General features: G+C 42.7%; 1 protein-coding gene across 1 annotated transcript in view; it reads right to left on the reverse strand.

Annotated features, from left to right (window-relative positions):
* Positions 1 to 10,719: 10,719 nt before the first annotated feature.
* Positions 10,720 to 27,136, reverse strand: part of SLC25A17 (solute carrier family 25 member 17) — a 44,780-nt gene continuing 28,363 nt past the window's right edge. Inside the window, exons 5-9 of the mRNA XM_049771680.1 lie at positions 21,379 to 21,495; positions 18,603 to 18,748; positions 18,420 to 18,515; positions 15,768 to 15,850; positions 10,720 to 11,444 (exon numbers count right to left, since the gene is read on the reverse strand). Coding sequence (XP_049627637.1) covers positions 11,297 to 11,444; positions 15,768 to 15,850; positions 18,420 to 18,515; positions 18,603 to 18,748; positions 21,379 to 21,495 — 590 coding nt within the window. The 3' untranslated portion in view covers positions 10,720 to 11,296. The remainder of the gene's footprint in view (positions 11,445 to 15,767; positions 15,851 to 18,419; positions 18,516 to 18,602; positions 18,749 to 21,378; positions 21,496 to 27,136) is intronic.

Consider the following 27,136-nt stretch of genomic DNA (forward strand, 5'->3'; position numbering starts at 1 on the left):
AGAGAATCACTCCACACTGCTGTGAGATCTGCATTTTTGTTTCTGCTTTTATTTATTTTTTTTAACAACTACAGATTGTTCTGTCCCTGGTCGTTAATTGGTCCTTTTTTATTTTTGACCTTCATGTACTTGTCTCTGGGAACATTCTCTTATAATAAGCAGCCTCTAATCTGCTGAGGACCAGGCTGCCAGATGAATTTATTAGTTTTTGTATCAAAAGAATAAATTGGGGTGGGGTAACAGAAAACTGTAGCACTGGGAGTTAAGGCATTTACTTGTCTGGCATCTGGATGACCCCGGTTCAGTTCCTGGCACTTAACACATCACATGCCACAGTGATTTCCTCAAACTCTCGGAATTTTCAGCAGAATAATGGAAGCATCTTCTATTAGGACGTTATATCTGGTGGCCAGAGTGATAGCACCATTGGTAGGGCGTTTGCAATAGACCCAGTTTGATCCCCAGCATCCCATATGTTCCCCTGAGCACTGACAGGAGTAATTTCTGAGCACAGAGCCAGGAGTAACCCCTGAGTGCCAGTGGGTGTGCCCCCCCCTTCAAAAAAAAAATATCTTGCCTTAGTGCCAGAACCTGGTCACTGGAGCACCAGATAGGTCCTAAATTGAAAGCTTTTTCGTAACAAGCCTCTTAATGAGTTCAAGTTTAATGATGTGACTTTTCAAAGAAATCAGCCAGGTGATATTTTCATCAACGTAGCTAAAGAAGAGGCTATAAGATAAGTTAGGAAGGTCAACAAGGAAAACAAAGATGCACAGATTGCTGCTCTCTCCTCTGAAAAGATGAGATTAGATACTCCCAGGCAGGCACTGTATGGAAGACTTTCTTTCTTTAAGAGAAAAAAAGCCAAATTTAATGCTCAAACTGCATCAGAAGTAGTATACAAATAAAGCAAGTTAGTACAAAGTGTAAAGAAAAAAATGGCACCCACTTTGCAAGTGGAAATAGTCTTCGAAGGGACTGGAGCGATAGCACAGTGGTAAGGCGTTTGCCTTGCATGTGGCCAACACAGAACAGACCCTGGTTCAAATCCCGGCATCCCATGGTCCCCCGAGCCTGCCAGGAGCAACTTCTGAGCACTGCTGGGTGTGACAAAAAAAAAAAAAAAAAGAAAGAAAGAAAGAAAGAAAGAAAGAATGAAAGAAAGAAAGAAAGAAAGAAAGAAAGAAAGAAAGTAAGAAAGAAAGAAAGAAAGAAAGAAAGAAAGAAAGAAAAGAAAGAAAAACAAAAAGAAAAAATATTAGTCTTCGAATCGAATCATTTCCATTTCTCATTTGTTTTTGTTCTTTTTAATTTAGGGGATGGTGCCAGGGGTTACTCCTCGCTCTGAACTCGGGGGCTCTGAACACTTGGAGGGCTCAGTGGACTATATGGGATGCTGGGGATAGAACCCTGGTTAGCTACATGCTTGCCCCCTACCTGCTATACTATCCCTCTATCCCCCATGTTCCTCTTTTTATTTTAAATTATTTTATTAAAGCAATTGTGATTTACAGAGTCCTTCATAGTTGAATTTCAGATATACAGTGAATCAGGGCCATTCCCACCACCAGTGTCAACCTCCTCCACCAATGGACCCAGAGTACGTCCTATCTCACAACCCTTTGTCCCCGGAAGACCTCACTGAGAGAAGCTTAGGACCAATATCTGTTCGAAGGGCCAAAGGTGACCCATGGTGGAGGACCTGGCTCTGTAGCACGCACCTCCCTATATATCAAACAAAACGGCCACTTCGTTGGCCAGAGACATAGGACGGGGGTAAGGTATTTGTCTTGTGTGCAACTGGATCAAGACTTGGAGCTTAGTTTGTAGGCGGGAGGTCCAGGTTTGATCTCTGGCACTACATGGTTGTCTGAGGACCTCGGGGTGAGGTTCTCAATCCAAAACAAACACACACAAGTACAAAACAACCTTGTAAGCTAATAAAACTTTGTGCTCCTTTCTTCTCCCCCAAATTTGGGCTCTTTGGATTTAAAAAGGTCCAATCAGGGGCCAGAGGAATAGTTCAGTGAACAGAGTGCATGCTTCTGCGTACAAGGTGACCAGGCAATATATGGTCTTCTAAGCACTGCCAGGAGTGATTCCCCACCCTAAGTGCAGAACCTATTGGGGTGTGAACTATAACCCCCCCCACACACACACACAGGCACAAAAATCACGGGACTGGGGCCAGAGCTATAACACAGCAAGTAGGCCAACCAGGGTTTGATCCGCATCATCTCATATGATCCCCAAGCCTGTCAGGAGCAATTTCTGAGCACAGAGCCAGAAATAATCCTGAAGTATCATCAGGTGTGGCCCCCAAACAAAACAAACAAACAAACAAACAAACAGTCACAGGACTACTGTTGGTTCTGTGTCAATGAATCACTCCAAAGGTAGCTCATGGGATATTTAAGGAGCTGGGATGGAACCTGGGCCAGCTGCATGCAAGGCTTTCCCTGCTGTTCTATCTCTCTGGCCTCTGAACTGACTTTTAAATTCATGGGTTGCCAAATGTGTTTTACTTCTGATCTTTTCTGCTCTGTGTTTGTTATTTTTCTGCCTATTGACGCTTCTACCAGATAGTGAATAGAAGTGTGTGAAGAGGAAGTTATTCAACTCTGATTCGATTTTGCAAGTTTCTGTTAGTGTCAAATGAGACCAATAATGACACAAAACTGTGACTTTTGTACGTGGGTGGCTTCACTTTCTACTGATATTGGAGATAATAGCTTGTTATTTGGTCAAGATTATAAATTCTGGGTCACAAAATTATAGTCATATGCTTGGGGACTGGGGAAAAAGTAAAAATTTGTAATTTTGGCAAAATACTACCTACTGATAGATTTAAAAAAAAATGCTTCAGGGAAGGAGTCACCAAGTTCAAGCCACAGGGCCTAGTCAGATTTCTCATTAATTTTCTCTTTTTATGTTTATTGGGAACAAATTTCACTAGGCAGTTCTGAAGCTGTACTAAAATGATCATCTCAGAGTTTTATGCAGTGCCCTCTGGTGGTAAAGATAACAAGCAACCCAGCCATTTTACATCAAATAGGAGTTTAATTAAAAATGATAAAGTCAGCCGGAGAGATAGCACGGAGGTAAGGTGTTTGCCTTCCAGGCAGAAGGACAGTGGTTCAAATCCTGGCATCCCATATGGTCCCCCCCGGCATGCCAGGGGAGAATTCTGAGCACAGAGCCAGGAGTAACCCCAAGCGCTGCCGGGTGTGACTCAAAAACCAAATAAAATAAAATAAAATAAAATAAAAAATAAAAGATAAAGTCGGGGCCGAAGAGATAGCATAGAAGTAGCAAGTTTGCCTTGCATGCAGAAGGACAGTGGTTCTAATCCCCGCATTCCATGTGGTCCATCGAGCCTGCCAGGAATGATTTCTGAGCATAGAGTCAGGAGTAACCTCTGAGCTCTGCCAGGTGTGACCCAATAACAAACAAACAAACAAACAAAAAAAAGATAAAGTCTGGGTCTGGGGCCAGGGTGATAACACATGGGTAGGGAGCTTGTTGTGCATGTGGTTGACCTGGGTTTGATCCCCAGCATTCTATATTTACTCCTATATTTACATCCTATATTACTCCTGCCAGGAGTAAATTCTGAGCGTAGAGCCAGGAATAACTCCTGAGTGCTGCCAGGTGTGGACCCAAATTTTAAAAAAATGAAACAAAAATACCACTTTCTCAATTTTAAAATCCCCTTTCCATAAGTCTACATGTCACTTTTATAAATTTTCATATACAAATTTGTAGCTTATACAACTAGGATTTTAGCCCATGAGGCTCTGAAATATTTTCCAGTAAACATTTCATTACCCATCAAGATAAAATGCAAGTCCATGGGCCCAGGGGTAGCTCAATGGTACCCTGTGGGCATGAGGTCTTCAATTGGGCCCTGGTACCTTTCGCCATGGCCATTGTGATTCTCATGGTTCTGCCCTTTGCTTCCCTGGTGCCATTTTTCTCTCTGGGATGTCCTCTAGATAAAAGTAGGTATTTCTAACTTAAATATTGTCTCTGATGACAGTTTGCTTCCATGGCTAAGTTTGACCCAGTATGTGGGGGACCGTAAGGTGCTGGAACAAGGATCAAGGATCCATCACATGAAGGCAAGTGCTTTAACTCATTGGCCATCTCTCTGGCCCCATTAGCTGAACACTTACAGTTCACTACTCAATAGAACACTCCAGGGGCAGAAGGCTAACTGCTTTGACTTGTCTCTTCCTCCCTCAGGTCTTAATTTTAGTTCCCAATTTCTTTTTCACTGTATATTTGTTTGTTTATTTGTTTAGGTTTTGAGGCCAAACTCAGCAGGGCTGCTAGGCTACTTCTAGAATGGTGCTTGGGTCACTCTTGGGATTGAAGAGATAACACAGCAGTAGTGCGTTTGCCTTGCAAGCAGTTGATCAAGGACGGACGGTGGTTCGAATCCCGGCATCCCTGGTCCTCCCCGAGCCTGCCAGGAGCAATTTCTGAGTTCAGAGCCAGGAGTAACCTCTGAGCACTGCCAGGTATGACCCAAAAACAAAAAAAAAAAAAAATTTTTTTTTTTTTGAATGGTGCTTGGGGTTACTCTTGGCAGTGCTCAGGGAAGCTAATTGGGGAATTCTAAATGCAAAGTCAGTACTTGAGTCCATTGAGACGACTCCTGGCCTTTCAATTCCTTCCTCATTCTTGCCTCCCACTTTTTCCCTCTCTCCCCTTCTTCCTTTCTTTCTTGCCCAGCAGTACTTGAGGGCTACTCCTGCTTCTGTTCATAGATGATACCCAAGCACTGCCCAAAAAATTGCCCCCTTCCAAAAAATTCTTTTAACTTAATTTTAATTTTAAAATTAGTTTTGATCTGTGGTCAAGTGTATTAAGAGACAGAATAAAAGTCTGAATCCAGGTCTGATTCAAAATTCCAGTGCCAGAGCTGGTGTGATAGCACAGTAGGAATGGCTCTTGCCTTGCACATGGCTTATCCAGGTTGGATGCCGGGCATCCCATATGGTCCTCTTAGCCTGCCAGAATTGATTCTTGAGTGCACAGACAGGAGTAAGCCCTGAGCACAGCTGAGTGTGGCCCCAAAACAAACAAAGAAAGTCGGTGCCTTCTACGTTACCACACTAAGATCATTCCAAACACCTCACCAAAAAAAAAATATATATATATATACATATATATATATATATATATATATATGGGGCCGGAGATAGCGCAAGAAGCTGAAGCACATGCTTTGTATATGGGAGCACTGGATTGCTTCTGATATCAAAGTGTATGTGTGTGTGTGTGTGTGTGTGTGTGTGTGTGTGTGTGTGTAAGTGTGCTTGCACGCTTAGCTAGTTCTCATGTAGCAGGCACTAGGCAACTGAGATACTAGCAACTGAGGTACCATGTCTCACTCCTTCACAATCATCCTGAGGCAGGTTTCTTAAGATCTTCATTTCACAGTTGAGGAAACTGATTTCTTACTGGGTTGGGTTTTTTATTTCCATTTTCCCTCAGAAAACAGATTAATACCAATTTGATAATTGCTTTGTTCCCACAGCTGTTAGGAGAAACTAGGGTCAGTGATGGAGCCTAAGTCTGACTGACTTCAGGAGCCATTCTCGTAATCACCCGACGGCAGGAAATTCAGCTCAGTGGAGGCAAGTCAGTTGTTAGTTCTCTTTCAATTTCCTTGTTAATTAAATTGGGATATTGTTTTTTGTTGCCACCTACTTCCCAGAGATACTGGGACTATAAAATGAGCAAGTGTACACTGTTTAAAAAGGACAATTGCTATATAAATCCAGGGTCTGTCATGAGCCTCCGTCAGATATCCCCTCGCCTACCGTCATAAAGGGATTCAACTGACATTATTAGCTTTCAAATATCCTCAGAAATGGGGAGCATTATTATCTCCACTTATCAAAAAGCTGAAGCACAAGATGATGTAATGTGCTAGTCAGTGGCAGAGCTGGGAATAAAACTCGAGTTTCTAATTCCCAATTCCTATGCGCTTATGGTAAATATTATTTCTGCTTTTCAAACCTCATTTTAAGATAGACGAGGTTAGACAGAAGCAATCCCTGAGCAGCCTGGAGCAGCCTGTGGGTATCGCTCGGTGTTAATTCCAAAAAACAAAACAAATTAAAAAATGGACAAGGATAGAATACTAAAGTCCCTTTCCAAATACAGATTTAGTACTTACAGAAACAAGACTTTCTATTGCGGTGACACTAACGACAATCTCTAGGGCTCTCAATCCTCATATGCTAGAAAAACTGCATAAAGAATCAAAAGAGAAAAATTTCACTTCCCTTTTGCAAGTAACTTATTATAAATCAATTATTACAAATATTGGGGGAAAAAAAGATTGAAAATTGAAATGACATAGAAAACGAAAGTTTCATAACGATACTTCGAAAGTACCTAAAACAACTATGGGATTTTACTTGGAAATTATTCTTTTTTTTTTTTTTTTGGTTTTTGGGCCACACCCATTTGACACTCAGGGATTACTCCTGGCTATACGTTCAGAAATCGCTCCTGGCTTGGGGGGACTATATGGGACACCGGATGATCGAACCGTGGTCTGTCCTACGCAAGCGCTTGCAAGGCAGGCACCTTACCTCTAGTGCCACCTTCCCGGCCCCCTGGAAATTATTCTGACATACAATTCACAATACCCTGAGCTCAAAATTCAAGTTCTAGAGTCAACGCATAATAAGAAACAATAACCAGGGCCAGGTGAAGTGGCGCTAGAGGTAAGTTGTCTGCTTTGCAAGCGCTAGCCAAGGAAGGACCTCGATCCGATCCCCTGGTGTTGTGTATGTAAACATTTTAATGGGATTATTATGTTACTGACCCTACCCTGATCCGTGATTGTGCCCTACCCTAGGGTGTGACCTGATATTCTGATCCCACGCTAGGGTGGTACCTGATTCTGCTCCCACCATTGGTTGGTACCTGATTCTGGGGGATAAAAGCAAGGGTCTGTGGAAGGCTAGAGGCTTGTTTCCTGTGGCCTAGTCTTAGGCCTTTTGGCTTCGGCCTCTTCACGGAATAAAGAGCTGTTTTTTCGGAAGCCTGACTGCCTGTTGGCTTTCTTCCCGCCAGATTCACCTCAGAACCGCCGACTGAACAGGGTAACAGACGTGTGGTCCGAGCTGGAGAAGAAAGGCCTCATCCTCTATCCCTCCATCAGTCAACCTCTTCAGGGGCTGACTTGCAACACCCTGGTGTCCCATATGGTCCCCCCAAGCCAGGGGCAATTTCTGAGCACTTAGCCAGGAATAACCCCTGAGCATCAAATGGGTGTGGCCTGAAAAACCAAAAAAGAAAAAAAAAAGAAACAATAACCAAAGCACACACAGTGGTTAGCATACTCCCGTATGCCATCAAAGAACTTATGCTTCATGGATGACCCAGGTTCAATCCCCAGCATCCCATATGGTCCCCTGATCCCACTAGGCGTGTTTTCCAAGCTCAGAGTCAGGAGTCACCCCTGAGCACCACCGGTATGGTCCAAATACCAAAACACCAACTAAGCAAATGAAACCAAGAAAATACTTGTGCTTCTCACCAACTCTTGTCACAAATCCATATTACTAAAAGTAAGAAAAAAAAAGTCATAATGGCGCCAATCCTCTGGTCTGAACCCAGAAAAAGTGAACATTTTAGAAGGCCTTAGCGATAACACATTGGGTAGGATATTTGCCTTGCATGTGGTCGATTTGGGTTTGATCTGACATCCCATATAGTCCCCTGCCAGGAGGGATTTCTGAGCACAGAGCCAGGAGTAACCCTTGAGTGCTGCCGGGTATGGCTCAAAACCAAAAAAAAAAAAAAAAAAAAAAAAAAAAAAGAACAGTCTAATTTCCACAATATGAGCTCCACTGAGTATTTTCTATAATACCACAACAACATTTCAATTTTATTTATTTTTTGGTTTTTGGGCCACACCTGGCGGCGCTCAGGGGTTACTACTCCTGGCTATCTGCTCAGAAATAGCTCCTGGCAGGCACGGGGGACCATATGGGACACCGGGATTCGAACCAACCACCTTAGGTCCTGGGTCAGCTGCTTGCAAGGCAAACACTGCTGTGCTATCTCTCTGGCCCCAACCTTTCAATTTAATATCTGTTTAAGATTATGTTTTTAGGGCCCGGAGAGATAGCACAGTGGTGTTTGCCTTGCAAGCAGCCGATCCAGGACCAAAGGTGGTTGGTTCAAATCCCGGTGTCCCATATGGTCCCCTGTGCCTGCCAGGAGCTATTTCTGAGCAGACAGCCAGGAGTAACCCCTGAGCACCGCCGGGTGTGACCCAAAAACCAAAAAAAAAAAAAAAAAAGATTATGTTTTTAGGGGCCAGAGTAGTGGTGCAGTAGTATGGCATTTGCCTTGCATGCGGTTGACCTAGGACAGACTGTGGTTCGATCCCCTGGTGTCCCATATGGTCCCCCAAGCCAGGAGCGATTTCTGAGCGCATAGCCAGGAGTAACCCCTGAGCGTCACCAGGTGTAGCCCAAAAAACAAAAAACCAAAAAAATTATGCTTTCAGGGTCAGAAAAACAGTATAGTGGGTAGATTGTTTGCTTTTCACACAACTGACCTATTGATCCCCGGCATCCCTTAGGGTCCCCCAAGCACAACCAGGAGTGCAGAGCCAGGAGTGCAAAACCTCTAAACATCACTGGGTATGCCCCCAAAACAAAAATCAAAACAAAACAAAAACAAACAAAAAACCCCTAACATTTTAAATTACCATAAGGGCCAGAGAGAAGATAAGAAAAATAAATTTTCACTTTTCAAAACTTAATACTAAAATTCATATAAATCATTATTGAAATAAAAATCCTGCCATTTTGTTATAGGGACAAAAGTCAAATCCTGTTCCACTAATATCAAGAGTCTGTTATTGGATTTTTGGGGGGTTGGGGGGCCACACCCAACAGTACTCAGGGATTACTCCTGACTCTGCACTCAGAAATCACTTCTGAAAGGTTCTGGGGACTATATAGGATGCCGGGGATTGAATCCAGGTTGGTCACATGCAAGGCAAATATCCTGCCTTCTCTGGTATCACTCCAGCCCATTGCTGGATTTTGTTTCTTTTTTTTGGAGTATGTTTTACAGTACTCAGGGGACTCTGGTGCGCAGGGGATAAGCCCTGGGATCCTCAGCTCAGAGTTTACTTCTTGAGACATCTAAGATGCCTAAATTCTTGCACAGTGACATCTTAATAAAAAATTACCTTTACAAGGGCTGGAGGATAGTGCAGTGGTAGGGCATTTGCCTTGCATGTGGCTGATCCAGGACAGACCTTGATTTGATTCCCGGCGTCCCATATGGTCCCCCAAGTCAAGAGCGATTTTTGAGCGCATAGCTAAGAGTAGCCCCTGAGCGTAACCAGGTGTGGCCCCAAAACCAAAAAAAATTGCCTTTATACATGACAGGTTAAAGTAAATGACACAGTACTCCCAGTTTATTAAAAGTTTAATACATTAAGCTATTCTTCTTTTTGGGAAAAAAAAAAAAACAATTTTTTGGGGGGAGTCACACCCGGAGGCACTCAGGATTCGCTCCTGGCAGGCTCAGGAGCCATATGGATGCCAGGAATCGAACCCGGGCCCGTCCTATGTTGGCCGTGTGCAAGGGGAACACCTTACCACTGTGCTATTGCTCTGGCCCCCAAATAACAACTTTTTAATGCAGGGGTGGAGGCCATACCTGCCGGCATTCAAGGGTTACTCACAACTCTGCACTCAGGAATCATTCCTAGGACCATATGGGATGCTGGGGATCAAACATGTGTCAGCTTCATGCAAGGCAGCTTGCCTACTGGTGCTGCGGACAAGAAAAAATTCTTTATCTTGGTTTCTGGTATGGAAACCAATGATTCTATTGGTCAGGGACTTTAAAGTCTCTTGAACTTTCTGTTTTTGAGTACTGGGACTGAACCCAGACATGAGTGTATGTGTGAGGCAGGCGCTCTACTGAGAGGCACACATGGCCTGGCCAGGATTCTTGAATGGTAAAGGTGAGTAGGGCTCACCTGGGGATCTTCTTAAATGCCATGTTCAGAAAGCTCCCAGGTGGTGTCAATGCTAATACTTGATGCACCATACTGAGTAGCAGGACCTGAGAAATGTTTCTAAATATAGGGCCAGAACGATAGCACAGTGGGTAGGGCCTTTATCTTGCACACGTTCGACCGGATTCAATCCCTGGCACCCCATATGGTCCCTCAAGCCTGCCAGGAGTGATTTCTGAGTGCAGAGTGAGGAGTAAACACTGAGCACCTCCAGGTGTGGCCCCCCCCCCAAAAAAAATCGAAAACAAAACAAAAAACCCAGAAATGTTTCCAAATAGAAATAATCTCAACCAGAGGCTAATTCTCCATGAATACTTTCTCCATGAAGAGTCTAAAATGCAATATGATAACCAAGAGTATAAATACAGGATCTTCACCTTCTACTTTGGGTTGGTTCGCTGTGGGGGTCTTACCCAATGGTGCGCAGGGAATACGCAGTGCTGAGGACTGAACCTGGGCTCTGGCATACAGAGCATGTGTTCTAGCCCTTTTCCAAAGCTTCAAGTTTTGTATGGGCGGATACAAATTTATATTTAAACCTGGTTGAAAGGGTTGATTCAAGTCACACCAAATACTAAATGAGTAAGTGATATATACAAATACACTATATGAAAAACAAAAACAAATACACTATACGAGAATCATTAGGCATTAATAATTTATTTTCATTTCCTCCACAAAATAAATAGCTTGTGTATTAAAGAAGAAAACTTTCTTAAGCAGAAGATAAAAAGTCCGACAAAAATAATGTGCATGTGGCACAATCATAATATTAATTTTAGTAAGGAAAATTCACAGATTGAGACATAGGAGGAAAATTACATAGTATTAAATCTGTTCTAGAATCTGGCGAAGTATGCATGGAAAGACAATAGTTTGTAAACTTGTGAAAGACTAACTGGAAAAATTATACATGAACAAAAGTCCATGTCTCTTAAGGAGACCAATAAATTCCCGTAAGATTCATTTTTAGGCTTTCAATAATTTTCTTTTATGACCTTTAGTTCATCTCCTCCTCATCCACAACTTCAACCTCACATAAAAATGAGGCTGCTGGGGGGTCTAGCTGGCTACATTCCGTATTTACTCTCAGATGTTTTTCAAGTCAGTGTGGGTAAAACTCAAGTGCATGGGGCAAGATTAAGGGGAGAATTACATTTCTTCCTGGGAAGGAAACCCCCACTTAGGCATCTCTCCACGCTTCACAAAGTCGGTGGTGCCTCAGTGTTTGTGCGCCTTCTTCAGCCCCATCACTGTGAAGGTGGCAGCCGTCAGTTTCTCATAAACAAGGAACATGAGGGCCGCCGTGAGGACGGTCTGTAGCAATTTGGCCTCCAGGCCTTTGTAGAGTCCCATAATTCCAAATCGCCTGTAAGGAGACAAATTTGAATAAAGTAAAAGGTTTTATTGAGGTTAAATCTTGTATCAATTCAACATGTTACTTTGCAAAAGTTTGTCGTGTGTGTGTGTGTGTGTGTGTGCGTGTGTGTGTGTGTGTGTGTGTGGGTTTGTTTTGTTTTGGGGACACACTCATCAGTGCTCAGGGCTTACTCAGGGATCATTGCTGATGGTGCTCGGGACACCATAGGGGATGCCAAAGATTGAACCCGGGTTAGTTGTGTGCAAGGCAAGCACCCTCCCTGCTATTGTCTCTCCAGCCCTAATACTGTTTCTTTATGGTGATCATTAATCAGAGGAATGCTGACATTATCCCACAGAAAAGATGCAAATCCTAAAATCTCTTAAAACTGCCTTAACACATAAATCTGAGCTTAATGACAACAACAACAAAAAGTTGAGTATCTTTTTGCTCTCCCAACTCTGTTATTTCAACTTAACAGTCCCTTTACCAACTGGTTTAGGTCACATTAGTTTTAATAAATCTAAAGAAAATGAAATACATTTTTTTAGGCCACAGGGGTTCCTCCTGGCAATGCTCAGGGACCCATATGGGACGTCAGGGATGACACCCAGGTCAGCTGTGTGCAAGGCACACTCTATCAGAAGTATTACTGCGCTGGATGGAAAGTGACAGAAGGCTGTACTATCAGCACTCTGGACCCAGAATGTGACAAAAATTTTAAAACTACCCTGTTGGTTTACTCATACACTGCATCTTCCAACCCAGTGATTCATAATGTAAATTCAGTTAGATGCACCGAAGGGCCTAGTTAAACAGACTGCTGGGAACCATCCCATTCTGATTTATTAAATCTGGATGAGGCTCAGAATTCTCATTTTTAGGGCCTTGGAGCAAGCTTAAAGGGCTGCAGCTCATATTTTGCCTGTAAGAGGCCCAACTGGGTGCACCACAGTACCCAATTGATGCTGGGAGACACATCTGAGTTCTGTGGGGCTTTCTTTGTTTTGTTTCGTTTTGTTTTTGGGTCACACCCGGCTGTGTTCAGGGGTTACTCCTGGCTCTATGCTCAGAAATCGGCCCTGGCAGGCTCGGGGGACCATAAGGGATGCTGGGATTTGAACCACTGTCCTTGTGCATGCAAGGCAAATGCGATACCTCCATGCTATCTCTCCGGCCCCTCTGTGGGTTTTTTTTTTTGTTTTGTTTTTTTTGGTTTTTGGGCCACACCCGGTGACGCTCAGGGGTTACTCCTGGCTATGTGCTCAGAAGTTGCTCCTGGCTTGGGGACCATATGGGATGCCGGGGGATCGAACTGCGGTCCGTCCAAGGCTAGCGCAGGTAAGGCAGGCACCTTACCTCTAGCGCCACCGCCCGGCCCCACCTCTGTGGGTTTTTTAAAAATTTTGTTTAAATATTTGATTTTAGGTTTTCTGAACCCCACTCGGTGGTGCTCAGTGGCATATCTTATGATTTACTTTTGGTTTTGAGGCCACACCCATTTATTTATTGTTGGTTTTAGCTTAAGGGCTATTCTACACTCTTGGGTCTGTGCTCAGGAGTGACTCCTGACAGTGCTCAGGGGCCGATTATGTTGTACCGAATTTGGTTGTGGAATGCAAGGCAAATACTTTAAGCTTTTGTACTATCTCTCTGGCCCTCAGAGGAATATTTTAACAAGCACTTCATAAATCTGAAGTTCAAAGAGGCATTACAAGCAGAACTGCGCTGCTGACTATGGTAACTACTAACCACATGTGGCAATTAAAATTAAAGAGCACTTGCTCTGCACACATGGGGCCTGGCTTCTGTCCCTGGCAAAACATTCTTTTTCATTTGTTTTTGAACCCACCCAGCGGTGCTCAGTGGTTACTCCTGACTCGGCACTCAAGAATTACTACTGGTGAGTTTTGGGAAATATATGTATGGGATACCAGGGATTGACCCTGGGTCAGCTGTGTGCAAGGCAAGCACCTTACCCAGTGTGCTATCTTTCCAGCCCCAACAAAAATATTCTTACTCCCCTCTCTACTTTCCTCCCAGCTCCTGGTAACAAATCAAAGAAAGCTTTCAATTTCTCAATTGCATTGGCCACATTGCAAGGTCATATGTCATTAGTGGCAATTTTACTGGACAGTCAAGGCATGTCCATCATTGTCAAATATGTTGTGTGGATGAAAGAGAGTTCCTGATTCATAGAACACTCAATGAGTGCTACTGAGTACACATTTGAACATGCAACTAGATCTTTCATAGAGTAGTGCTGGGCAAATCACTTTAGTTTTCAAATATTATTTTCTGGCACCAGAGACAGTTCAAAAGATTGAGCACATGCTTTGCATTCAGAGGGATTAGGTTAGGTCTCTGGGACTGCATATGATCCCCCAAGTGCTGCCAGGAGCAACTCATGAACAGTTATGAGTCCTTCCTGAGCACCATTCACTGGGCATGATCCCAAAACCAAATTGATGTTGTTTCCTAGTTTGTAAAAAGAAGAAAAAAACAAACCACATAAAACATGTGAAACACCCTGGATTTGAAACTACATAACCCTATAAAGTTCCAATTGATTAATTAGAGTAATTAATCTGGTTACTGATTAACTGCTAATTAATCTGATTACTTTTAATTGGGCAGCGGGCCACACCTGGCAATGCTCAGGGGTTACTCCTGACTCTGCACTCAGTAATCACTTCTGGTGGTGCTCAGGGGACCATATGTGATGTTGGGGAGTTGAACAAGCATTGAGCAGATACAAGGCAAGTGCCTTACTGGATTGCTTTTACTTTATTTTTTTGAAGGAGCCACACCTGGTGGTGCTCTGGGGTTACTCCTGACTCTGTTCTGAAATTCTGGCAAGCTCAGGGGACCCTATGGGATGCTGGGGATCAAACCCAGGTCAGCATCATGCAAGGCAAATGCCCTACCTGCTGTGCTATCAGTCCAGCCCCCTGGCTTAACTTTACTTTGAGCTAATCTTTCCTAACTATCTTACAGAAGTGAAAACTGGTATCCCTTCTGGGGAATCAATATGACAAAGTCTATCAGAATGTTTATATTCTAATTCTTTAACCAAGTAATTTTACTTCAAGAAATTTTCTCTACAATTATAACCATTTAAGTGTGGAGAGCTAAATTAATGAGTTGCTCATTCATCGATGTCGCCAAAGGAAAAAGTAATAATTCATTCTAAGTGTACTAGTCAATAAATGATAATATATTATGAGACTGAAAAAAGCAGTCACTATAAAAAAATCTATGGATATGAATTGTGATAATGTCTACAAAAAAAAAAGACTAGGGGACACAGCGGTGTTTGCCTTGCAAGCAGCTGATCCAGGACCTAAGGTGGTTGGCTCGAATCCCGGTGTCCCATATGGTCCCCCATGCCTGCCAGGAGCTATTTCTGAGCAGATAGCCAGGAGTAACCCCTGAGCACAGCCGGGTGTGGCCCCCCAAAAAAACAAAAAACAAACACAAACAAAAAAAAGGCTAGGGATGTAGGTCAGTAACAAAGAATATAATTTACATTTTACATGCACATATTGAGTTTTGAGGTTCTGTCTTTGGCAACAAAAAAAATGTGCATAAAAAAAGTTCTTGGAGGGGCTGGGCGGTGGCGCTAGAGGTAAGGTGCCTGCCTTGCCTGCGCTAGCCTAGGACGGACCGCAGTTCGATCCCCCGGCATCCCATATGGTCCCCCAAGCCAGGAGCGACTTCTGAGTGCATAGCCAGGAGTAACCCCTGAGCGTCACTGGGTGTGGCCCAAAAACAAAAAAAAAAAAAAAAAAAAAAAAAAAAAAGTTCTTGGGGCCAGTGCAATGGTACAGCGGGTAAGGTATTTTCCTTGCATGCAGTCAACCAGGATTCAAGGCTTGCTAGGAGTGATTCCTGAGCTCAGAGTAACCCATGAGCACAGCCACAGTGACCCAAAAATAAAAGAATGTTGCAAATATGATCTCAGTTGTATAAAAGTGACTACACAAAATACAGATTTATGTAATCTGGAACCATTTAACTTTGAACATTTCTTGGAAAAGGGCTGGAGAGAAAGCAGTAAGTGTGCCTGTGTTAACTGACTTAAACTTGATAACTATCATCACTTTCAGTGAGCACATCCATCATCACTAACGCATTTTCATGTCCCTTTGTAAGTCACTCCCACCCTTAAAAGCTCTCTTGTCAGGGGTGACCAACGATATGCTTTTTCTCACAAATTACAATGGCAATTTCTAGGTTTTATAACAAAATGTTAAAGAAATCCAAACCATCTTCAGGCAGAAATGGCTGTTCAAAGACAGGACAGAATAGAACACAACTATCGTAGCTTACCTTACACGTTGGTGCAGAAGATAGAGAACATTCCGAAGACTCCCCAATGTTCTGTTTTCTGGGTTTAGTCTGTGACGTCCAAACTGGGGATGAAGAAAAAGATCATTACTGTTTAGTATTCTTTTTTTTTTTAATCTGTTTTGCTTTGTTTTATTTAGGAACAACACCTCTTGGTGCTACTCCAGATTTAGTGCTCAGAGGAATATGTATTGGCAAGGATCCAACCCATGCCTCTTGCTTTGCTATAAAGCAGGGGTCTCAAACTCGCTGCCCAAGGCCTGCAAACGGCCCTTCCTTAAACATTTTGTGGCCCTGCCTTAGAGGAATCTTTTTTTGTTTTGTTTAGTTTTAGTTGTTTGGGTCACACCCCCGAATGTTAAAGGCTTACTACTGACTTTGCACTCAAGGATCACCCCAACTTTGCCTCCTGCGGCCCCCAGGTAAATTGAGTTTGAGACCCCTGCTATAAAGCAAGTGCTTAGCCTATTATCTCTGGTTATTTATTCCTATTTATTAGGGTTTTATTAGTTTGTTTTTATTTGTTACCTTTTGGGTCACACTTAAGCAATGCATGGGGCTGCTCTGAGCTCTGTGCTCAGTGACTACTCATGGCAGTGTTTGGGGAATCATGAAGTCCAGGGGTACAGTTCTGGGTGACCAGAGCATAGTCAGAACAGCACTGTCTCCTTCTGCCCTTGTACTGACCCACTGGCCTGGCAGAAGCACCAAAAGAGACCTCAGGACTGCCTGAGCACCTCTAAGGAGCCACTGTCCTTACTCTACCCCTCGATGGTCCAAAAAGAGAGAAGAATAAAAAAAGGTCTAAGTACCTTTACCTTTCACCAGAATTACAGCAAAGACACCCAACCTACCCGCCATCCCTTTTCTGTCTTCAGGTCAATGGCCACATGACAGCTGCAGTGATGTTCTTGACTAGTAAATCACAGTCCTCCAAAGGTTTCCCACTGTGAAGAAAATCTAGTCCTCACTTCTAGCCTCCCCTACAGATTCAATCTCTTCCTGTTCTCTTGCCCTAGAGGCCTCCTTTCAGTCCTGAGAACTCACCAAGCTTTTGGTGTTTGAAAGCACTTCAAGCTTTTAGTACCTAGGATTCACACAAGGCACGAAACAGTCCCTGAATGCTGATGACTCTCTGCTCCTCTCTGCAGGGCTGGGTCAGAGGAATCCATCTGCAGTTAAGCCTCTCTCCGTGTTATCACGGAATGTGTTTACTGCCCATAGAGCACTTCTCTCAATCTGTACTTGCATTTTCTTTTTTTTTTTTTTTTTTTTTTTTTTTTTTTTTTTTTTTTTTTTTTTTTTTGGTTTTTGGGCCACACCCATTGACGCTCAGGGGTTACTCCTGGCTATGCGCTCAGAAGTTGCTCCTGGCTTGGGGGACCATATGGGACACCGGGGGATCGAACCGTGGTCCGTCCAAGGCTAGCGCAGGCAAGGCAGGCACTTTACCTCTTGCGCCACTGCCCGGCCCCTGTACTTGCATTTTCATGGTTACTTATTTACCCATTTACACTCTCCATTATGGACCATAGGTGGGGAGGAACCATGACTATACTAGTCATATATATATATACCCAGTTTTGCAGAGTGTGAGTACATAATAAATGTGAACAAATTTATAACTAGATAAAAAAAAAACAGAGAAATTCAAATGTGTTTCAGAAAAAGTTAAGTCGTTAATTTTTCCCAGCTGTCTTAAAAAAATAAACCTTGGTTTTGTAAAGCATTACCTACTCTGAGCATAAAGCAAGTAAACTTGAATGAGAGAGAAGGAAGAGAGTTTATCTTTCATAAGGTTCTTAAGCGAATCTTCCTCCAACTTTAGATTTTCTTTCCTTTCCTTTTCTTTTTGTTTTGGGGCCACACCCAGCAGTGCTCATAGACTATTCCTGGATCTGAGCTCAGGAATCACTCCTGGAGGGTTCAGGGGACTGTATGAAATGCCGGGGATTGAGCCTGGTAGGATGTGTGCAAAGTAAGCACCCAATACACTATACTATTACTCTAGAGGCTGCCCAGGACAGACCCAGGTTCAATCCAAGGCATCCCAAATGGTCCCTGAGCCTGCCAGGAATGATTTCTGAGTGCAGAGCCAGGAGTAACCCGAGCTCCACTGGTTGTGGCCCCACCAAAAGAAAACCCAAAAAACTACACTATAGCCCCCCAACGTCGTATTTTTTGGGTCACTTTGTTAGCTAAGAAGTTCAAAATATATTGAAGCCAAAGTGATAGGATGGCCATGCAAGGAACCAACACTGACTGAATCAACCAACTCAGTTCAAATATTGGGACTACATATAGTTCTTTGTGTTCTGCTGAAAGTAATCCCTAAACCCAAAGTCAGAAATAACCCCTTAGCACCAGAGAGTGTCGAACAAATAATAACAACAAAAACAACAACAACAAATAGTGTAACTATATGTTTGAGAACGTTGACTATGGGGCCAGAGTGAGAGCACAGTGAGGAGGGCATCTGCCTTGAAACGTTTGACATGGGTTCAATCTCTGGCATCCATATGGTTCTGAGCCACCAGTAAGAGTGTGAGTGGAGAGCCAGAAGTAACCCCTGAGCACTGCTGAGTGTGGCAAAACCACCAAAAATGAGAACACAGGAAGAATTCAAGCACTCACCCTCAGAATCGACTGTACTGTCTGCAGAGGGTAGGTGACCGTGGTGGCAATGGCTTTGGCTATTGCACCAATGATGAACACATCCATGGAAGAAAGCTGGAAAGCAAGTAAAAAATCAACCACATCAATCCAAGCAACAAGCAAGTATCAGAGATAATTGCTGTTTTCAAAATCAGTAATCACCTTGGTTCGCTTCTTTAAAATCTGCCGTTTTAAACCTTCATAGAACATGAACTGGATGGCAGGATTGAAGACCAACAGCAAGGAGGGGAACGTGCCATTCCACAAGGCCAAGACTCCTTCATCTCGAATGATCTGGTGAAAAGCATCTAAGCAAGAAATCAAGGATCTGTCATGACAATCCCCCAACTAGAGGAAGCAACGTGAATTCTGTTCAAATATATTCAACACAGATCACCAATTCTACCAAAATTTCCTTCTTGCCATATTTCTTTCTGTTTTGGGGCCATGTTAAGTAGTACACAGGGCTTATTCCTAACTCTCTGCTCAGGGATCACACCTGGTGGGCACGGGGGCCACATGGGGTGCTGGGAATTGGACCCAGATTGAACACATGCAAGGCAAACACCCTCCTTGCTATATTAGCACTCTGTCCTACTTCTTGCAATATTTGTATTTAATTTAATAAGTTTAATTTTAATTCAATAATTAAATTTTATTTAGTAAATATCTTGCAATATTTATTATTTTCTTCAAAAGCCATATCCAGTGATGCTGATTTTGGGTTTATTTTTTTAAATTTTTTTGGGTTTTTTGGGTCACACCCAGCTGAGCTCAGGGGTTACTCCTGGCTCTACACTCAGAAATTGCTCCTGGCAGGCTCAGGGGACCATATGGAATGCCGAGATTTGAACCACCGTCCTTCTGCATGCAAGGCAAACACCTTACCTTCATACTATCTCTTCAGTTATTTTTAAATTTTTTAATTTTTGGGCCACACCTGGATCTACGCTCAGAACTTGCTCTGGCAAGCTTAGGGGACCATATGGGATGCTGGGGATTGATCCTGGGTAGGTCCCTGGTCGGTTGTGAGCAAGGCAAACACTCTACTACCGTGCTATTGCTCCAAACCCATTATCACTGATGCTGGATGGGGACCATGTGGGCCACTTGAGGTGATGCTTGAGGGGGACCATGAACCATGTGGCTGCCAGGGATAGAACTCAGGGCCTTGCACAAGGGGGCACATGTTCTACTACTTGAGCTATCTCCCAGCTCCTGCAATAATACTGTAGGGGCAAAATCATTAGTTAACTACTTTTTGATAAACATCAGACAGTGAGAGACCAGTTTCAATCATGGTGAACTGTTCCAAACAATCTAGGCTTAGAATGCCAAGATTTCTTGAGCAATTATTATCATCGCTGGGGGCCCTGTGTTAGCATAAACTGCCAGTTGACAGCCCACATATTTGGCAACCCAGCTTAGTGAAGTAAATCAGTAAGATAATTCCCTAGGGTTCACATTATAAGAAAAAAATCACTGTTCTCAGAACAAAGATGGTGACCTGGAAAAGGATACTCTGCAATGTGATGCGAATTAAAAAGCAAGACACAACGGTTTTAAAAACTAATCTAATCTATCTTCACCAAAAAACAACCCTGAAAAGAGTATATCACATATTTCCTTGGCTATTCATTTATTCTCAGCTATAAGATGCACTGTATAAATATACTGCTACTATTTGTCATTGGTCACTTGATATGATTTGGCCAAGAGGAGGCTAACAGAAAGGGGGCCTGACAGACAAGATATAAATGGGAGGCCGAGAGATAGAACAGTGAATAGGGCATTTGCTTTTCAAGCAGCTGACCCAGGTTCAATCCCTGGCATCCCATGTGGTACTCCAATTCTGTCAGGAATAATTTCTGCATGCAGAGCCAGGAGTAAGCCCTGAGCACTGCTGGGTGTGGTAAAAAGAAAAAAAAGAAAAAAAAAGAAAGAACAAATATAAGCAGGGGACCAAGAATGTGACTTAGGGGCTGGAGAGATAGCATGGAGGTAAGGCGTTTGTTTTGCGTGCAGAACGTCGGTGGTTTGAATCCTGGCATCCCATAGGGTTCCCAGAGCCTACTAGGAGCGATTTCTGAGCCTAGAGCCAGGAGGAACCCCTGAGCGCTACCGGGTGTGGCCCAAAAACCAAAAAGAAAAAAAAAAAAGAAAGAAATATTATATAAGCAAGGGCTTGGCTTAAAGGTATACAAATAGGAGTTTCCTCTTGTGCTTTTGCCATCACAGAAATAAAGGATCGGGCTGGTTCCAGGAAAAGGAGAAGAGACACGGGGAGGTACTGAGATGCCTTGTCTGGGATCAGCACAGGTACCGTATTTGCCGGCGTATAAGACGACTTTTGAAACAAAAAAAAGTCAACCGAAAATCGGGGGTCATCTTATACGCCGAGTATATCCCGAAAAATGTTTCAATATGCCGCTAGAAAATTGTCTGGATATTGCCACAAAAGGAATTTTCCAACACGATCCTGCACCAATCACTGCCTCTCTAACTCAGCCAATCCAAGCAGGCTTTTGATGCATGCAGATTAGACAATGTTCTGTACCGAATCTACACTGTCAAAAGCCTGCTTAGATTGGCCAGAGTCAGAGAGGAAGTCTATGACAGTATAACCTCTGAACCTTTGCTTGTTGTGATTGCTCACTGTGGTACATACAGTTGCAGCACAGGAACGTTCTGTCTGATACAGCGAATATAGGCCTAAACCTAAGTTTTAACGGCAAAATTAGGGGATTGTCTTATACACCCAGTCGTCTTATACTCCAGAAAATACAGTAAGTCAAATGCCTGTCAATTTACAGACACATAAACTAGCAAATTCTTACACCGACCTTTGGGTGTTTGTTTCCTAATTAACTGTGGCAATAAATTCCAAATAAAGAGAAAAGAAATATTTAAACAGGTACTCTCCCAAGAAGACACTTACCAATAATACCTTTGTAGTTGGTGGGTACAATGTCTTCATTCCTAAATTTTGCCCCTTGCAACTTCAGTCTGGTATTTACAACCCATAATGGAGTTGTCAGCAACACATTCACCACTCCTTTAAAAACAGAGAGAAGACAAAGGGAAAACAAAACATAACTCATTTTTGCGGGGGACACATCTGGTGGTGCTCAGGGCTTACTCATGGCTCTGAGCTCAGAAATCTGAGCTGTTGGCAGGTTTGGGGGAGCCTATGGGATGTTGGGGATCGAACTCGGGTCCATCCATTGGCCGCGTGCAAACATCCTACCGCTGTATTATTGCTCAGGCCCCACAAAACGTAACTTTTTTTTTTTTTTGGTTTTTGGGCCACACCCATTTGACGCTCAGGGGTTACTCCTGGCTATACGCTCAGAAGTCGCTCCTGGCTTGGGGGACCATATGGGACGCCGGGGGATCGAACCGCGGTCCGTCCTAGGCTAGCGCAGGCAAGGCAGGAACCTTACCTCTAGCGCCACCGCCCGGCCCCAAAACGTAACTTTTTTAAAGTTTTCTTAAAGCTAAATAGTTCAATTTATATCTCAACCACTAATACGAGAACTAAGCTGAGGCGTCTCAGTGCCAGGATCTGACACAAGCCATTCCTGTTAGAAGCAATCCAGAAGCCTTGCTGATATCAAAAGGCCTGGCAGCAGTAGCACTCCACATGAAAAGGATAATACGTTCTCCCCATTTTATAGCAGGAGGCACTCTACTTCTCAATTTACATAGAGGTAATTTTGAGAAAATTTTAAAGATTATTTTTTGTTGTTGTTTTGGAGCCATGCCTGGCAGTCAGTGCTCAGGTTACTCTTGGCTCTGCAATCATTCCAGGGGTCATTCCTGGCTGTGCTCAGGGGACCATATGAGATGGCAGGAATCAAACTCAGGTTAGCTGTGTGCAAAGTAAATGCTCAGCCCCCCCCCCCAAATTTTACAGACAATTTATTTATTTATTTATTTATTTATTTATTTATTTATTTATTTATTGTTTTTTTGGGCCACATCCAGCAGTGCTTAAGGTTATCTCCTGGATCTATGCTCAGAAATCGCTCCTGGCGGGGTCGGAGGACCATATGGGATGCTGGGGATCAAACCTGGGTCCGTACCAGGTTGTCGCATGCAAGGCAAATGCTGTACCTTGGTGCTATCACTCTGGCCCTTAAAGGTAATTTTTAAATATCAGCTCTAAATGAGAAGAAATGGCTTTAGCATCAGATCACATGCTAAGATCAGATAAAATACAGTTACAACTATACAGTATGAGCTCATATGGTTTTACAAGAGCACAGATCTGGTTCAAAAGGTGACAGACAGAACAAAGTAGTGACATCTGAAAATGTTTCAGCCTGGTTTAGGAGTTCCTTATCCCTTAAGGAATTAAGATAAGCTGTCAATGGGGCCGGGAAGGTGGCGCTAGAGGTAAGGTGTCTGCCTTACAAGCGCTAGCCAAGGAACGGACAGCGGTTCGATTCCCCCGGCGTCCCATATGGTCCCCCCAAGCCAGGGGTGATTTCTGAGCACATAGCCAGGAGTAACCCCTGAGCATCAAACGGGTGTGGCCCAAAAACCAAAAAAAAAAAAAAAGATAAGCTGTCAGTAAGCAGTAGCAACTTCACAAAACATGGTTCAACAAGGTAGCACAGTGGTAAAGGGATACACTTTATATGTATGAGGCCCTGGGTTAGATGGAGAGAACCAATCAAAAAATAAACAACAAAATCTTGATGTCTCAGGGCCAGAGCTGTGACTCAATGACAGAGTTCATGCTTTGTTAATGAAGCTCTTAGTTTTATCCCGGTTCCTCCTCCACAGAGCACCAGTCCTGTAAAATCAATCCCCATGTTGTGAAATCACCCCACACACAGTATTTTCACCTTAAAATGTTTATATTCCAGAGAAGTCTATAAAAATGTTTGTGATATGTCTAAGATAAGGATATGGAAAAAGCTGATTGTTTTGAGAATGATGTATACAATCTAATCTTTGACGCTTTTACAGCCAACTTTTACTGTGCCTCTGCAAAATAACAACCACTTTTATAAGTTCTGATCTGGGGTTCCCACCTCTGGCGGAGAACAGTAGAACAAAACTCTTCTAGCTTTTTCTAATTTTTTTTGTTATGAACAGAAAGGGTCAAATTGTAAGATGACATCCAGCTATTAGCCCAAAACAAAAGCCTTCCCCCATCTTCCTCTTTCCTTTAAATATATCCTCCCTTGATATGTAGAAGCCCTGATATATAAAAGTCAACCTGGATCATTGGACCTTCCCCACTTTGGGTATAATTTGACTGGGAGAATAGAGAAAAGCCAGTCTGGCTTGGCACAGGCAAAAAGACCACAAGGTAAGAAGCAAACAAATTCCATGAGTCTCTCCTGACTGGTTCAGGAGAGTTCAGACCAGTTCACCCGGGGTTGGAAATATGGGACGTGGGGTGATTTCACAATGTGGGGATTGATTTTACATAAACCACAAAAAACAACCTAAAGTCAACAAGAACATGTGAGTTTCACAAGCATCATGATCCTAAAAAGCTTAAGGATGGGGATCAACTCGGTGTTGATCCAGGAATATGCATAGTACCCCTTCTCTAACAACAGTGTAAACCACAGATAGTGCCTAAAAGGCAAAAGAAAAAAAGGAAGAGGTGGGGAATGGAGAAACTGGGGACACTGGTGGTGGAAGATGTGGAGGGGTGAAGGGTGGTAAACATTTTAAGACTGAAACTCAATCATGAACAACTTTGTAATTATGTGTTTAAATAAAAGGGAAATCAGTGGTAAGCTAGATAGTACAATGGTAGGCTGTTGCCTTGCACGAGGCTGATCTGGGTTCAATCCCTGGGACTCTATATGGTCCCCACAAGAATCACTATGAGTGTTTACTGAGCATATAAGCCCTAAGCATCACTGGGTGTGCCCTCCAAAAAATAGAAAGGGTTGACACTGTAGTATAGAGGGTAGGTGATTGCTTTGAACATGGCTGATTTGCCCTACCAAGAGTGACCTGAGTATATAACCAGAAGTAAAACCAAACTAAATAATGGGGGATCTTTTTTTCCTGAAAAAATATGATCTCAATTTAACATCTTGAGATTTTAAAATATTCCTCAGTCCTGAAAAGATTATAAATTTATTTTAAATGCCCTATAGGACTGTAAACAAAATGCTAAACACATAGTACCATATATTATATAAATATTCAGTGAGCAGCAAATTAATTTATGAATTCAACAAACAGACATACATTGAGCTATTGACTCTTGCTAAAGAACCAAGAGACAATCCGAGACAATTCTTCAGTGAAAATAATTTAAACACAATATAGCACAAAGAATGCTCTGATTTAAAGAATCTCAAAATATACTACAAAAAACACTACTTAATCAAAGAAAAACTTGGCAAAAGAGTACAGATTCAAATTCTATTTGTTTCATTTGTCACCAGAGATGCAAGAGTTAAGCAACCTGACACCTTTCTCTAAGAAATACCGTGAACATACATTTCTCAAGATGGTGGACATTCAAGGCATTTTATGAATTACTGGTTATATTTTTATTGATTTATATAATTGGATTATTGTAATTATTATGCAATTTATTGATTCATGTAATACCAGGAAGTCATATTCAGTTATAACTTAGTACACTCATACATTAAAATTCGCTCTGATCATAATCTATGTTTTATCAAGAAATTCTAGTTTTCTGGGGCCAGAGCGGTGGTGCAGGGTGTAAGGCATCTGCCTTGCACATGCTAGCCTAGGAAGAACTGTGGTTTGATCCCCTGGTATCTCATATGGTCCCTCAAGCCAGGATCGATTTCTGAGTGAAGTAACCCCTGAGTGTCACTGGGTGTGGCCCAAAAACCAAAACCAAAACAAAGAAATTCTTGTTTCCTTTTCAAAAAGTGTATGTGCTCATAAGATCAGGATGGAATGGTAATAAATGCCCATTTTCCCAGATGTTTCGATGTATTTCTGCCAGTGTACACATCACTTTATAGAAAAATCAATAGCTTCCTCCTACCCAAATCAGATTACTGCACTCAGACCCCAAGATCACAGGGTTGGGAGAAGAGGCGGAGTCCACATATTTTCCTAGATAAAGAACAAAGATTGCCCATCAAGTTATTCAGAAATTAATGGGATGAGAGGACTGTACAGCAGGTAGGGCACCTGCATTACATGCAGCTGACTCAGGTTCAATTCCTAGCACCATCTAATCTGAGCCTTGCCAGAAGTAATCACCGAGTGCAGAGTAAAGGATAAGTTCTGAGCACACTCAAGTGTGGCCCAATAACGAAGAAAAAAATTATTTAGAAATCAAAACTTCCTGAATAATACAATATTCTGCTTTCACATTCTTTTTTTTTTAATTTTATTTTTTGGGTCACACTTAGCAGCGCTCAGGGATTACTCCTGGCTCTATGTTTAGAAATCACTCCTGGGTCTGGAGAGATAGCACAGCGGCGTTTGCCTTGCAAGTAGCCCATCCAGGACCAAAGGTGGTTGGTTCGAATCCTGGTGTCCCATATGGTCCCCCGTACCTGCCAGGAGCTATTTCTGAGCAGACAGCCAGGAGTAACCCCTGAGCATCGACGGGTGTGGCCCAAAAACAAAAACAAAACAAAACAAAAGAAATCGCTCCTGGCAGGCTCGGGGAAACCATATGGGATGCTGGGATTCGAACCACCAAGCTTCTGCATGAAAGGCAAACGTCTGCAAACGTCTTACTTCCATGCTATCTCTCTGGCCCCACTTTCACATTCTATTAAAGTGAGCTGAAACACTAAGGATTCTAAGGACAATCTGAACTACAAAAAAAAAAAAAAAAGTAATGTAAAGACATAAACACAATGTCCTTGTAAAAACATGTTGTAGTTCAAAATTTTATAAGAGCAATTCAAGTACTTTTTCACATCTTTTAAGCCAAAATAGATGGAGCTAGATATTTTTTAACTGCATCACTTTTATGAGTTCTGAGAATACTCAAAATGCTTGAGAATCCAAAACTGCACTAAATTTTGCATTTCTTAAGAAAAATAAAGCTCGTAACATTCCATGGAAGAAAAGTCAAGCTTACTCATGCCTGATGCATATGGCTGAATAATAGAGAACACTGTCTGCTTATGAGGCTACGTAAATCATCCCATTCCAAGCTGTGGCTATTATTTCAGCTCCCAGAGAAACATTAACATACTACTTACTTAATGATTGTTGTTCTAACTCAAGGGATATTATTTTTTTGCGGGGAGCCATCCCTGGTGGTGCTCAGAGCTTACTAAGGCTCTGTGTTCAGAGACCACACCTGGTAGTGTTGAAAGACTAAATGTGATTCTGGAAAGCAAACCGGGTTTGTTACGTGCAAGGTTTAAGTACCTGACTCATTGTACTGTCTCTGTCCTCCACCACTTTTAAACCAAGGAAACAAAATCATAATTAGAAGATACAGCATCATAATTAGAAGATACAGCAAATTATTTTTTTTAGGGGGTGCCTATATTTTATCTCACAGATCTCTGAGCTCTGTTGGATTTGGCTCAACCCTACCCCCAAATTGTGAATAAGGCTTCTCCTGTGTTTTGTTCTTATTTGTTTCTGTTTTGGGGCCACACCCAATGATGTTCAGGGGTTACTCTGGCTCTGCACTTAATCACTCCAAGAAGTGATAGGAGACCATGTGGGATGCCAGGGAGCAAATCCAGGTCAGCTTTGTT

Source organism: Suncus etruscus, chromosome 4 (genome assembly GCF_024139225.1).
Source record: "Suncus etruscus isolate mSunEtr1 chromosome 4, mSunEtr1.pri.cur, whole genome shotgun sequence".
NCBI lineage: Eukaryota > Metazoa > Chordata > Mammalia > Eulipotyphla > Soricidae > Suncus > Suncus etruscus.